We start from the raw sequence: 12363 nt of genomic DNA, 5'->3' as shown, positions 1-12363 counted from the left end.
TGTCACTGACCAATAGGTTCCATCCCCCAACCCACTGACCCCCACCCCCACCTGATCTAACCACACACTATTCTTCCCACTGATGGATCCTAAACCCCACCATCAACCACACGTCCCACTGACCCACCAATCCTACCCACCCCACCCTAACCAGTGCAGGGGGAAGGGTTCACTCCGGGCTATGGGGACGACAGAGGAAGATCCCATGGAGTGGGGGGGGTGGGGAGGGTAGTTCAGGGGTAGATCTCACAGAGTGCAGGGAGGGAGGGAATGCAGGGGATCATCCCATGGAAAGGGGTGGGGGCCAGGCTCACCTTGAGGACGTGGGTCTGCGTTCCGAGGCCACGCGTACACCGCTCCATGACGGCGTAGCAGCAGAAGGTATCGCGCACGCGGTACTGACTGACCACACTCAGCCAAAGCGACAAGTTGTTCTCCAGCTCCGCCGGTGCAATCAGCAGTGTGTGGTGTCCCGCGTACACCCTGTGTGGGACCGGACCGCGTTAGATAGTTTGCACAATGTGAATGGACCCACACATGCCCTGCACGGGACTGGACAGAGTCAGACAGTCCATGCGGCACGAATGGACTCTGATACACCCAGCACCATATAGACCGCGCTACACAGTTTGCACAGCATGAACAGACTAGTGTACACTTTGCACCGGACTGGATAGAGTGCACTCTGCATGGGACCAGACCACACTGAAGAGCTCACCCACCACGTGCACCCTGTGCTGGACTGGTCTGCGTTAAGAGACTGCTAGGCGGAGGAGAATGGGTGACTGGCACACACACTGTCTGGTGGAACTCACCCGCAGAGGCACCAGAGTGCAAAGCCGAAGCCGCCATAGGGGTCGAGGCAGAGGGCGATCTGGCGTGAGCAGTACAGCTCACACTGCAGCCTGACGGATCGGCATAGAGTGCTCACTGCCCCGTGGGAGATCTGCAGGGAGAGAGAGAGAGAGAGAGCATGCGAGCGAGCGGAGAGGCACAAGATATCTTCAGACTCTATGCCAGCTGTTTCTGCCCCCGTTTGTCCCATGTGCCTCTAATCCTTCCCTATCCACATACCTGTCCAAGTACCTGCCTCAAACAATTCCGCTGGCAACTAATTCTAGATACCAACCACCCTCTGGGTGGAAAAGTTACCCCTCCTATTAAACCTCTTTCCTCTCACCTTGAACCTGTGCCCTCAATCCCACAACACTGCCCACATTCACCCTGTCTGTGCCCCTCATGGTTTTATAACATCACCCCCCAGTCTGCTACGCACCAGGCAATCAAGTCCCAACCTCTTTCGCTCTTATAAACTCCACTGAATGCCGAATTAAACTAATCTGTTCTGCCCGCACAATGTCCGCATCCTCCCATTCCCTTTATGTCTGTCTAACAGCCTCTATCATATCTGCCTCCACCACCATCCCTGGCAGAACATTCCAGGCACCCACCACTCTGTATATAAAAATACTTAGCACGCACATCTCCTTTGAACTTACCCTCTCCCCCGCCCCTCCCCGTCCACCTTAAATGTTTGACCTCTGGTATTAAATATTTTGACCCTGGAGAGAGAGATACCAGCTGTCTACTCTATCTACACCTCTCATCATCGGAGACACTCGGTGAGCATTTTTACTGGTTACCTCCTGTATCTAATAAAGTGGCCGTTAAGTGTATGTTTGTGGTCTTCTGCTGCTGTAACCTTGCTATTTTAAGGATTTTTTTATACCATTCCCTGTAAACTCTAGACATCGTCTTGCATGAAAATCCCGGGACATCAGCAGATTCCGAGATACCCAAAGCATCCTGGCACCCCGCCTGGTACCAACAATCACTCCACGGTCAAAGTCACTTAGATCACATTCTTTCCCCATTCTGATGTTTGGTCTGAACTACAACTGGACCTCTGGACCGTGTCTGCATGCTTTTGTGTATTGATTGACCTCCTCCTCCTCCTCCTGATTCCTCTCTGTTCCTCCTTGTAACTTCCAGCATCTCTTGCACTCTGTCCAGCCCCCTTCCTCTCTCTGTCCCCCTCCACCTCTCTCTTTCCAACTTTCCTCCTCCTCATGTCTTCTTTTCTCTGTTCCTCCCTGAATCCCACTCACCCCCCCGCTCTCCTCTATCCCTATCTTTTTCTTATTTTCTCCCGTTCTCTCACCTTTTCCTCTCATTGTCTCCCTCCCTTTGTCTTGTCTCACCTTCCACTCTCCATCGATGCATCTATGTCCTGCCCCCCACACCCTGGCCTTTCTCACTTACCATGTATCTCTCCCCTCTCACCACCTCTACCCTGTGTTTTACTCCCTCCTTGCCTGACAGAGGCTCAGGAGACCCCGGTCGCAAGAAGCAGCACATCTGCCACATTGTGGGCTGTGGCAAGGTGTATGGCAAGACCTCCCACCTGCGAGCCCACCTGCGGTGGCACACGGGCGAGAGGCCCTTTGTCTGCAACTGGCTCTTCTGCGGCAAGCGGTTCACGCGTTCCGATGAGCTGCAGCGGCACAAACGCACACACACGGGTGAGTATGCAGCAGGCTGGGCCGGGGAAGGTGTGGCGGGGGCGGGGGTGGGGGTGCGCTGTGTGTGTGAGTGTGTTATTTCCACTCCGCCTGATCTTGTCCATCAAGGGAACAGCAGGGCATGGCAGTGCTGGCAGTTGGGCTCAGGAAACATTTCCACCATCTTCGTTCCCTTTGGCAAGGGTATGGTGCGGGTGGGGGTGAGACCGGGCACAGAGCAGACAGGATGGCTGGGCAGGGAGTGGCGGGGGGGTGGGGTTGCGTGTCCAGTTCAGGCGAAGAGGGGTTTGTGGGGTGATGGGCTGACAGCCATTCATTTACTTCTTTCCCTCCCTCCTCTCCTCCTCTCCTCACCGCCTCACTATATAACCACCTCCCCCCACTCACTCCCCTTCCCTCTCCCTCCACAGGTGAGAAGAAGTTTGCCTGCACCCAGTGTCCCAAGCGCTTCATGCGGAGTGACCACCTCTCCAAGCACATAAAGACTCATCAGAACAAGAAAGGCGGCGGCGCAGGAGGTGGAGGGGGCGCAGCAGTGCTGGTGGGTGCTGCCGGCTCCACAGATGGAGCCCCCCTACCTCCCCTGGGCACCCCTCTCATTTCGGCTACCGGCATGGTGGTAGAGACGGTCACTTCGGATGGGATCACCCGGCTGGTGGGGGCACCGGCCACTGGAGGTGCAGGGGGGGGGAATGGAAGAGGAGGAGGGGTTGGCGGAGGGGCTGCCTCTGCCCAGCCTGGGGCTCGCAGTATCAGCATCATGCAGGTATCAGACCTCCAGACCATCAACATCAGTGGGAATGGCTACTGAGTGCACAGTGGGGCGCAGGGGTTGATTGGGGGAGCTGTGTTTTGGCAGTCAGGCCCTACAGAGTAGGGAGTGGATTTGTGGGGGTTAGGAGGCCTGCAGCCGCACACTCTGAAGCTCTCCCTCCCTCTGACTCTCTGTCTCTCTCTCCCTCTCAGTTTCTCTCTCCTCTCACTTCTCTCTTTCCACTCCCCACTCTCCCTCACTTTCCCTCTCTAATCTCTCCCGCTCGTTTTCTCTCCAACTCCTTCACCCTCTCAAGATGTCCCGAGGTCTCCTGATTGGCTGGACAGGGGCAGGGAGAGCCCTCTGCAACCTGACCCTTTACTTGTGCTGTTCCGACCTGCAGCCGGGGCTGAGGGGAGCGATCTCACTGCTTGTGGTGGTCGTAGAAGGTGGGGGTCAAATTTACTAAACTCATGGCAAACCAGCTGAGCAACAAACTTGCTCCTGCAGAGAGAAGCCTTACTACTGAAAGCTCACAGCCTTCCCTCTGTTTTTACTTTCAAATGATAAATGAAATCTCTTGAGATGATGCTTAAGATAATCTGGTTATTTAAATAAGGGCAATTCTGAATCCAAATGGCCAATTCACCTTGCATCTGAATCTTCAGGATCAGCCTCCTTTGTGGGACCTTGTCCTGTGATCTGAGCCATCTTTCCACCCCATGCCCCCAACACCAAAGTTCTGGGAGGCAAGAGATCCTCGGGTCCAGGTTCTAGAATTCAGTGCTACAGGGGAACGTGACAGATGTGTGCCATGATGGGGAGGGAAGAGTGTAGGTTGGGGTGCAGTCCCCCCAACTCCCTTTACCTTGACACCAGTCAGCATTCCCGTGGTGGACACACTGAAATCCAGATAGGCCAACATCTCGGGTGTGGGGGGGGTGTAGACCTCTGGCACTTTCCGCCGCGGAAGGTCATCTGGAAGGGAGGTAGAGAGTCAGTTTGGGGCTGGTGGGGGCCACACTCAGACCAGGACCTCCAACCACCCCCCCTCCCGACCCACTGCCTACCCGTCTCGATGAGCTGGGGCCAACTGCGGATGTCCACTGCCGCCGCGGCCTCCCTGGAGCGCAGCAGACGGCAGATCGGCTGTGTAGTCAGGACACAGACCGCTTTACTGACCTGTCAGGGGGTGGGGGAGATGGGTCAGCAAAGGGCATATGGTTAGCTAATGTCACGAGGCGGGGGGGGTAGGAGGAAGGGGTAAGAGCAAAGGGGAGGGAGAATGGAGATGGGGATGGGGTGAGGGGAGGTGGGGCTGCAAGGAGGTTGAAGAGAGAGGGTGAAGACACACTTACCTCCACAATCATTTTAACGGTGGGGAGGGTGGCGGTGAGGTTCTGTGGGTGGGGGGGCCTCACAGTCACTGGGACACATCCTGTGTACAGGCAGCCATAGAAAGCAGCGATGAGATCGATCCCTGGGGGTGGAGGGGGGGACAACAGTGAACAAATTAAACAGCCCTCCCACCTTCACAACCCGCAGCACATCAGCCTCCCTCCCTCCATCACCTCCACATTGTTACCACACCCACCCTCATTCACCTTCCCGCCTCCTCAGTGCCCCTCCCACAATGCACCCCCTCACTCCCATACCTCCCACAAAACTCCACTCCCTCCATTCACCACTTCCCTCCCAACCCTCAGCCCTAATCCCATCTCCTCTCCCCCAACACCCCACATCCTCCTCTCCCACTATATCCCTCACCCCACCTTCCCTTGCCTCCCTCTCACCCCCACCCTCCCACTTCCCCTTTACCGGGGGGGTAGAGCAGGACGACCACGTCCCCGGCCGTGCACCTGCCCCGCTCGGTCAGTGCACCGGATACTCTCTCTGCTCGCCGGTGCAGTTGGAGGCAGCTCACTGAACAGGCTGGTGTCCCCTGGAAACACATGGAAAAGGTCAGGGGGAAGTATTTGGAGAGGTATGGGTGAGGAATAAAATAGGCAAGGCAGATGGAGCTTAGGGATGGGGCAGGGTCATGGTAGGACTTGGCTTTCAGTGGGATCTTGCCACCCCTGCTCCTACCTACCTTGGCACTGAGCAGAGTGAAGAGGGTATCATCTGGGGTGGACTGAGCTCGGTTCTGGAGTATCTCTGACAGGTACTGGAGCTGGGAGAGACAAGGTGAGAGAGTGTCCAAAACCAGAAACATTAGCTGTATTTCCCTCACCCTTCCCATCCCTCACACCCTCTATCAGGGTACAGGGTTCTGAGTTGGATGATCAGCCATGATTATACTGAATGGCGGTGCAGGCTGGAAGGGCCGAATGGCCTACTCCTGCACCTATTTTCTATGTTTCTATCCCTTCACTCCATTCACTCCTTCTCAACCACTCAACACCCTCCCCCATCCTACCCTCCACTCTTGTCCCTCCCACTCACTCTTTACATTCACATCCCTCTTTCCCCTCCCAGCCTCAATTCCCCTCATTCCCTACCTTCCAGTTCCTCACACTTCTCCTGTCCCTGAACTCTCTTTCATCCACAAACCCAACCCCCACCTCCCAGTTTCACCCCTCTCCACAGACTCCAGCAACGATTTTACCACCTTGCCCATTTACCTTCCTTCCACATTCCAGGTCCTCCACTAGCTCTCTGCCAGACACCTCCGCAATCCGCTTTCCAGCCACGAGATTCCCCACCATCATCGGCGCAGGTCCAACCCCCACTGTGGGATACACAGGTCACAGGTCAGTATCAGGTGGGGGAGGAGGGGGGAGAGATAACTTCACTCTGTGTCTGATCCCAGGAGTGTGTGATGGGATGATGTGGAGGGAGATTCACTCTGTGTCTGATCCTGGGAGTGTGTGATGGGACAGTATGCAGGAAGATTCACTCTGTGTCCGATCCTGGGAGTGTGTGATGGGACGGTGTGGAGGGAGATTCACTCTGTGTCCGACCCTGGGAGTGTCTAATGGGACAGTATGCAGGAAGATTCACTCTGTGTCCGATCCTGGGAGTGTGTGATGGGACGGTGTGGAGGGAGATTCACTCTGTGTACGATCCTGGGAGTGTGTGATGGGACGGTGTGGAGGGAGATTCACTCTGTGTCCGATCCTGGGAGTGTGTGATGGGACAGTGTGGAGGGAGATTCACTCTGTGTCTGACCCCGGCAGTGTGTGATGGGACAGTGTGGAAGGAGATTCACTCTGTGTCTGATCCTGGGAGTGTGTGATGGGACGGTGTTGAGGGAGATTCACTCTGTGTCTGACCCTGGGAGTGTGTGATGGGACGGTGTGGAGGGAGATTCACTCTGTGTCCGATCCTGGGAGTGTGTGATGGGACGGTGTGGAGGGAGATTCACTCTGTGTCTGGCCCTGGGTGTGTGTGATGGGATGGTGTGGAGGGAGATTCATTCTGTGTCTGACCCTGGGAGTATGTGATGGGACAGTGTGGAGTGAGATTCACTCTGTGTCTGATCCTGGGAGTGTGTGATGGGACGGTGTGGAGGGAGATTCACTCTATGTCTGACCCCAGGAGTGTGTGATGGGACAGTGTGGAGGGAGATTCACTCTGTGTCTGACCCTGGGAGTGTGTGATGGGACAGTGTTGAGGGAGATTCACTCTGCGTCTGACCCCAGGAGTGTGTGATGGGACGGTGTGGAGGGAGATTCACTCTGTGTCTGACCCTGGGAGTGTCTAATGGGACAGTATGCAGGAAGATTCACTCTGTGTCCGATCCTGGGAGTGTGTGATGGGACGGTGTGGAGGGAGATTCACTCTGTGTCTGACCCTGGGAGTGTGTGATGGGACAGTGTGGAGGGAGATTCACTCTGTGTCTGACCCCGGGAGTGTGTGATGGGACAGTGTGGAGGGAGATTCACTCTGTGTCTGACCCGGGGAGTGTGTGATGGGACGGTGTGGAGGGAGATTCACTCTGTGTCTGACCCCTGGGAGTGTGTGATGGGACAGTGTGGAAGAGATTCACTCTGTGTCTGACCCCGGGAGTGTGTGATGGGACAGTGTGGAGGGAGATTCACTCTGTGTCTGACCCTGGGAGTGTGTGATGGGACAGTGTGGAGGGAGATTCACTCTGTGTTTGACCCTGGGTGTCTGTGATGGGACAGTGTGGAGGGAGATTCACTCTGTGTCTGACCACGGGAATGTCTGATGGGATGGTGTGGAGGGAGCTTCACTCTGTGTCTGACCACAGGAATGTCTGAGGGGACGGTGTGGAGGGAGAATCACTCTGTGCGTGACCCTGGGAGTGTGTGATGGAATGGTGTGGAGGGAGTTTCACTCTGTGTCTGACCCTGGGAGTTTGTGATGCGACAGTGTGGAGGGAGATTCACTCTGTGTCTGACCCTGGGAGTGTGTGATGGGACGGTGTGGAGGGAGATTCACTGTGTGTCTGACCCGGGGAGTGTGTGATAGGACAGTGTGGAGGGAGATTCACTCGGTGTCTGACCACGGGAGAAGACAGTGTCTTGTCACTTACCTGGTTGCCTCTGCCGGGGTTTTGGCAGGTTGGTGACACAGGTGTGGGGACACAGTAACACGTTGCATGGGTGAAGAGCTCCCTCCAGGAACCGCTGCTTGGTCTGGGGAATGTGGATCCCCCCCAGCGGCGTCTTTGGGAGGGTGTTGGCCGGCACCAGGGCCAGGCAGTACACGCCCAACTGGTGGATGCTGTCAATCGCCTGCAGAGGGGGAGGGTTGGGGGAGATGGAGCAGAGGGATGAATCGGAACAAAACAGAGGGAAGGTGCGGCATCAGAGCAGAGGATGAAGAAGGGATGGATAGAGAGAGAAGAGAATGGAAGGAGGGAGGTAGAGAGTGGTGACGGAGTGGCAGTGGGGCCGGGGTAGGAGAGATACATAGAAACGTAGAAAATACGTGCAGGAGTAGGCCATTCAGCCCTTCGAGCCTGCACCGCCATTCAGTACAATCATGGCTGATCATCCAACTCAGAACCCTGTACCAGCCTTCCCTCCATACCCTCTGATCCCTTTAGCCACAAGGGCCATATCTAACTCCCTCTTAAATATAGCGAATGAACTGGCCTCAACTGTTTCCTGTGGCAGAGAATTCCACAGATTCACCACTCTCTGTGTGAAGAAGTTTTTCCTAATCTCGGTCCTAAAAGGCTTCCCCTTTATCCTCAAACTGTGGCCCCTTGTTCTGGACTTCCCCAACATCGGGAACAATCTTCCTGCATCTAGCCTGTCCAATTCCTTTAGGATCTTACACGTTTCAATAAGATCCCCCCTCAATCTTCTAAATTCCAACGAGTACAAGCCCAGTTCATCCAGTCTTTCATCATATGAAAGTCCTGCCATCCCAGGAATCAATCTGGTGAACCTTCTTTGTACTCCCTCTATGGCAAGAATGTCTTTCCTCAGATTAGGGGACCAAAACTGCACACAATACTCCAGGTGTGGTCTCACCAAGGCCTTGTACAACTGCAGTAGTACCTCCCTGCTCCTGTACTCGAATCCTCTAACTATAAATGCCAGCATACCATTCGCCTTTTTCACCGCCTGCTGTACCTGCATGCCCACTTTCAATGACTGGTGTATAATGACACCCAGGTCTCGTTGCACCTCCCCTTTTCCTAATCGGCCACCATTCAGATAATAATCTGTTTTCCTATTTTTGCCACCAAAGTGGATAACCTCACATTTCTCCACATTAAATTGCATCTGCCATGAATTTGCCCACTCACCTAACCTATCCAAGTCACCCTGCATCCTCTTACCATCCTCCTCACAGCTAACACTGCCGCCCAGCTTCGTGTCATCCGCAAACTTGGAGATGCTGCATTTAATTCCCTCATCTAAATCATTAATATATATTGTAAACAACTGGGGTCCCAGCAGAGCCTTGCGGTACGCCACTAGTCACTGCCTGCCATTCTGAAAAGGTCCCATTTATTCCCACTCTTTGCTTCCTGTCTGCCAAACAATTCTCTATCCACATCAATACCATACCCCCAATACCATGTGCTTTAAGTTTGCACACTAATCTCCTGTGTGGGACCTTGTCAAAAACCTTTTGAAAATCCAAATATACCACATCCACTGGTTCTCCCCTACTCTACTAGTTACATCCTCAAAAAATTCTATGAGTTCGTCAGACATGATTTTCCTTTCACAAATCCATGCTGACTTTGTCCGATGATTTCACCGCTTTCCAAATGTGCTGTTATCACATCTTTGATAACTGACTCAAGCATTTTCCCCACCACCGATGTTAGGCTAACCGGTCTATAATTCCCCGGTTTCTCTCTTCCCCCTTTTTTAAAAAGTGGGGTTACATTAGCCACCCTCCAATCCTCAGGAACTAGTCCAGAATCTAAAGAGTTTTGAAAATTTATCACTAATGCATCCACTATTTCTTGGGCTACTTTCTTAAGCACTCTGGGATGCAGACCATCTGGCCCGGGGGATTTATCTGCCTTTAATCCCTTCAATTTACATAACACCACTTCCCTACTACGATGTATTTCCCTCAGTTCCTCCATCTCACTGGACTCTCGGTCCCCTACTATTTCCGGAAGATTATTTATATCCTCCTTAGTGAAGACAGAACCAAAGTAGTTATTCAATTGGTCTGCCATGTCCTTGTTCCCCACGATCAATTCACCTGTTTCTGACTGTAAGGGACCTACATTTGTCTTAACCAATCTTTTTCTTTTCACATATCTATAAAAGCTTTTACAGTCAGTTTTTATGTTTCCTGGCAGTTTTCTCTCATAATCTTTTTTCCTTTTCCTAATTAAGCCCTTTGTCCTCCTCTGCTGGACTCTGAATTTCTCCCAGTCCTCAAGTGAGCCAATTTTTCTGGCTAATTTGTATGTTTTTTCTTTGGAATTGATACTATCCCTAATTTCCCTTGTCAGCCACTGGTGCACTACCTTCCCTGGTTTATTCTTTTGCCAAACCGGGATGAACAATTGTTGTAGTTCATCCATGCGATCTTTAAATGCTTGCCATTGCATATCCACCATCAACCTTTTAAGTATCATTTGCCAGTCTATCTTAGCTAATTCACGTCTCATACCTTCAAAGTTACCCTTCTTTAAGTTCAGAACCTTTGTTACTGAATTAACTATATCACTCTCCATCTTAATGAAGAATTCCACCATATTATGGTCACTCTTGCCCAAGGGGCCTCTCACGACAAGATTGCTAACTAACCCATCCTCATTGCTCAATACCCAGTCTAGATGGGGAGAAGAGAGAAAGAGACAGTGGGGACAGAAATCAAGAAGGGGGGGAGGGGAGAGAGAGAGGGGGGGAAGGGAAGGGAGAGAGAGGGGGAAGGAGGGAGGAAGGATGGGGGAAGGGGAGGGGAGAGAGAGGGGGGAGGGGAGAGAGAGGGGGAGGGGAGAGAGAGGGGGGAAAGGGGAGAGAGAGGGGGGAAAGGGGAGAGAGAGGGGGGAAAGGGGAGAGAGAGGGGGGAAAGGGGAGGGGAGAAAGGAGGGGGGAAGGGGAGGGGAGAAAGGAGGGGGGAAGGGGAGGGGAGAGAGAGATGGGGCATGTGGTGAGGGGTGCCGGGGGCGGCAGAGGGGCATGGCAGCAGAGGTAGGTCTGACCAGACCATGGTCTGGGGACAGGTTTGTGGGGAAACGGACGGCGATCGTGAATACAGACGAGGGTAGGGAGTGTTACTGAGGAGAAAGGTTTATGGAGGTTCCCAGGGAGATGGACGGACCAACAGGAAGCTGTCTTACCTGCAGCACGCGGCTCATCCACTGGAAACTCTCATCTTCAGCCGCATCAGGTCGCTGCTCAATCACCAGCACAACACGCTCATCATACAGAACCGTCACCGAGAACACTGCCACCCTTGGTTGACACAGAGAGGAGACGGAGAGAGAGAGAGAGTGAGAGACATGTGGGGAGGGGTTAGACAACAGAAGTGACTCATTTTCCAGCAGATTCACCAAAAACACTACCAGCCAAGGGTTGGGGGGTTGGGGGGATGGGGAGATGGAGAACTCGGGGTGGGTAATCGGATCAGACCTTGGAGAAAAATGGGGAGATGCAATAGTTTCAGATTGTGAGCAAGTTCAGATCCGGGAAAGTGGGGAGGTATAGAGACAGACTGTGAGAGGGAAGAGAAAGGGACAGACTGCAAAACAGAGGTTAGTGTCAGATGGTATGGGGGGGGTAGGAAAGAGGATCAGCTGGTGGAAACAGGCAGTCTGCACACACGGAGATTACGGGGGAAGACGTGAAACTTCCCTCACCTTCCCCGATAAACAGTCTTCATCGGCTCAACAGCCAGGGCCGTGGCCACGATGTCATCTGAGTTGTGTCTCCTGCCGCTCACCATCATCAGCCCGTCCAATTTCCCCACCACAAACACCAGACCACCCTGTACGGTGGGAGAGAAGAGATCACAGGGTGTAGTACTGGTGAGGTCAGGTCTGTCACTGTATAACACCGGGGCACGGTACCGGTGGGGACGGGTCTGTCACTGTATAACACCAGGGTACGGTACCGGTGGGGACGGGTCCGTCACTGTGTAATACCGGGGTACGGTACTGGTGGGGACGGATCTGTCACTGTGTAACACCGGGGTACGGTACCGGTGAGGACAGGTCTGTCATTGTATAACACCGGGGCATGGTACTGGTGGGGACAGGTCTGTCACTGTACAACACCGGGGTACAGTACCGGTGGGGACGGGTCTGTCACTGTATAACACTGGGGTACGGTACCGGTGAGGACAGGTCTGTCATTGTGTAACACCGGGGCATGGTACTGGTGGGGACAGGTCTGTCACTGTATAACACTGGGGTACAGTACCGGTGGGGATGGGTCTGTCACTGTATAACACCGGGGTACGGCACCGGTGGGGACGGGTCTGTCACTGTATAACACCGGGGTACGGTACTGGTGGGGACAGGTCTGTCACTGTACAACACCGGGGCACGGTACCGGTGGGGACGGGTCTGTCACTGTATAACACCGGGGTACGGCACCGGTGGGGACGGGTCTGTCACTGTATAACACCAGGGTACGGTACCGGTGGGGACGGGTCTGTCACTGTATAACACCGGGGCATGGTACCACT

General features: G+C 53.9%; 1 protein-coding gene across 2 annotated transcripts in view; it reads right to left on the bottom strand.

Annotated features, from left to right (window-relative positions):
- Nucleotides 1-12363, bottom strand: part of LOC134340335 (disco-interacting protein 2 homolog B-like) — a 57731-nt gene that overhangs the window by 11706 nt on the left and 33662 nt on the right. Inside the window, exons 22-33 of one of the 2 annotated variants that reach the window (XM_063037450.1) lie at nt 11534-11661; nt 11015-11129; nt 7778-7979; nt 5901-6007; nt 5369-5449; nt 5095-5218; nt 4635-4756; nt 4347-4458; nt 4145-4254; nt 2405-2494; nt 816-946; nt 315-483 (exon numbers count right to left, since the gene is read on the bottom strand). In XM_063037450.1, coding sequence (XP_062893520.1) covers nt 315-483; nt 816-946; nt 2405-2494; nt 4145-4254; nt 4347-4458; nt 4635-4756; nt 5095-5218; nt 5369-5449; nt 5901-6007; nt 7778-7979; nt 11015-11129; nt 11534-11661 — 1491 coding nt within the window. The remainder of the gene's footprint in view (nt 1-314; nt 484-815; nt 947-2404; nt 2495-4144; nt 4255-4346; nt 4459-4634; nt 4757-5094; nt 5219-5368; nt 5450-5900; nt 6008-7777; nt 7980-11014; nt 11130-11533; nt 11662-12363) is intronic. The other variant, XM_063037451.1, reaches the window with a different exon arrangement.

The sequence above is a fragment of the Mobula hypostoma genome, chromosome X1 (assembly GCF_963921235.1).
Source record: "Mobula hypostoma chromosome X1, sMobHyp1.1, whole genome shotgun sequence".
NCBI lineage: Eukaryota > Metazoa > Chordata > Chondrichthyes > Myliobatiformes > Myliobatidae > Mobula > Mobula hypostoma.
This window is presented reverse-complemented; position numbering and strand designations above follow the sequence as displayed.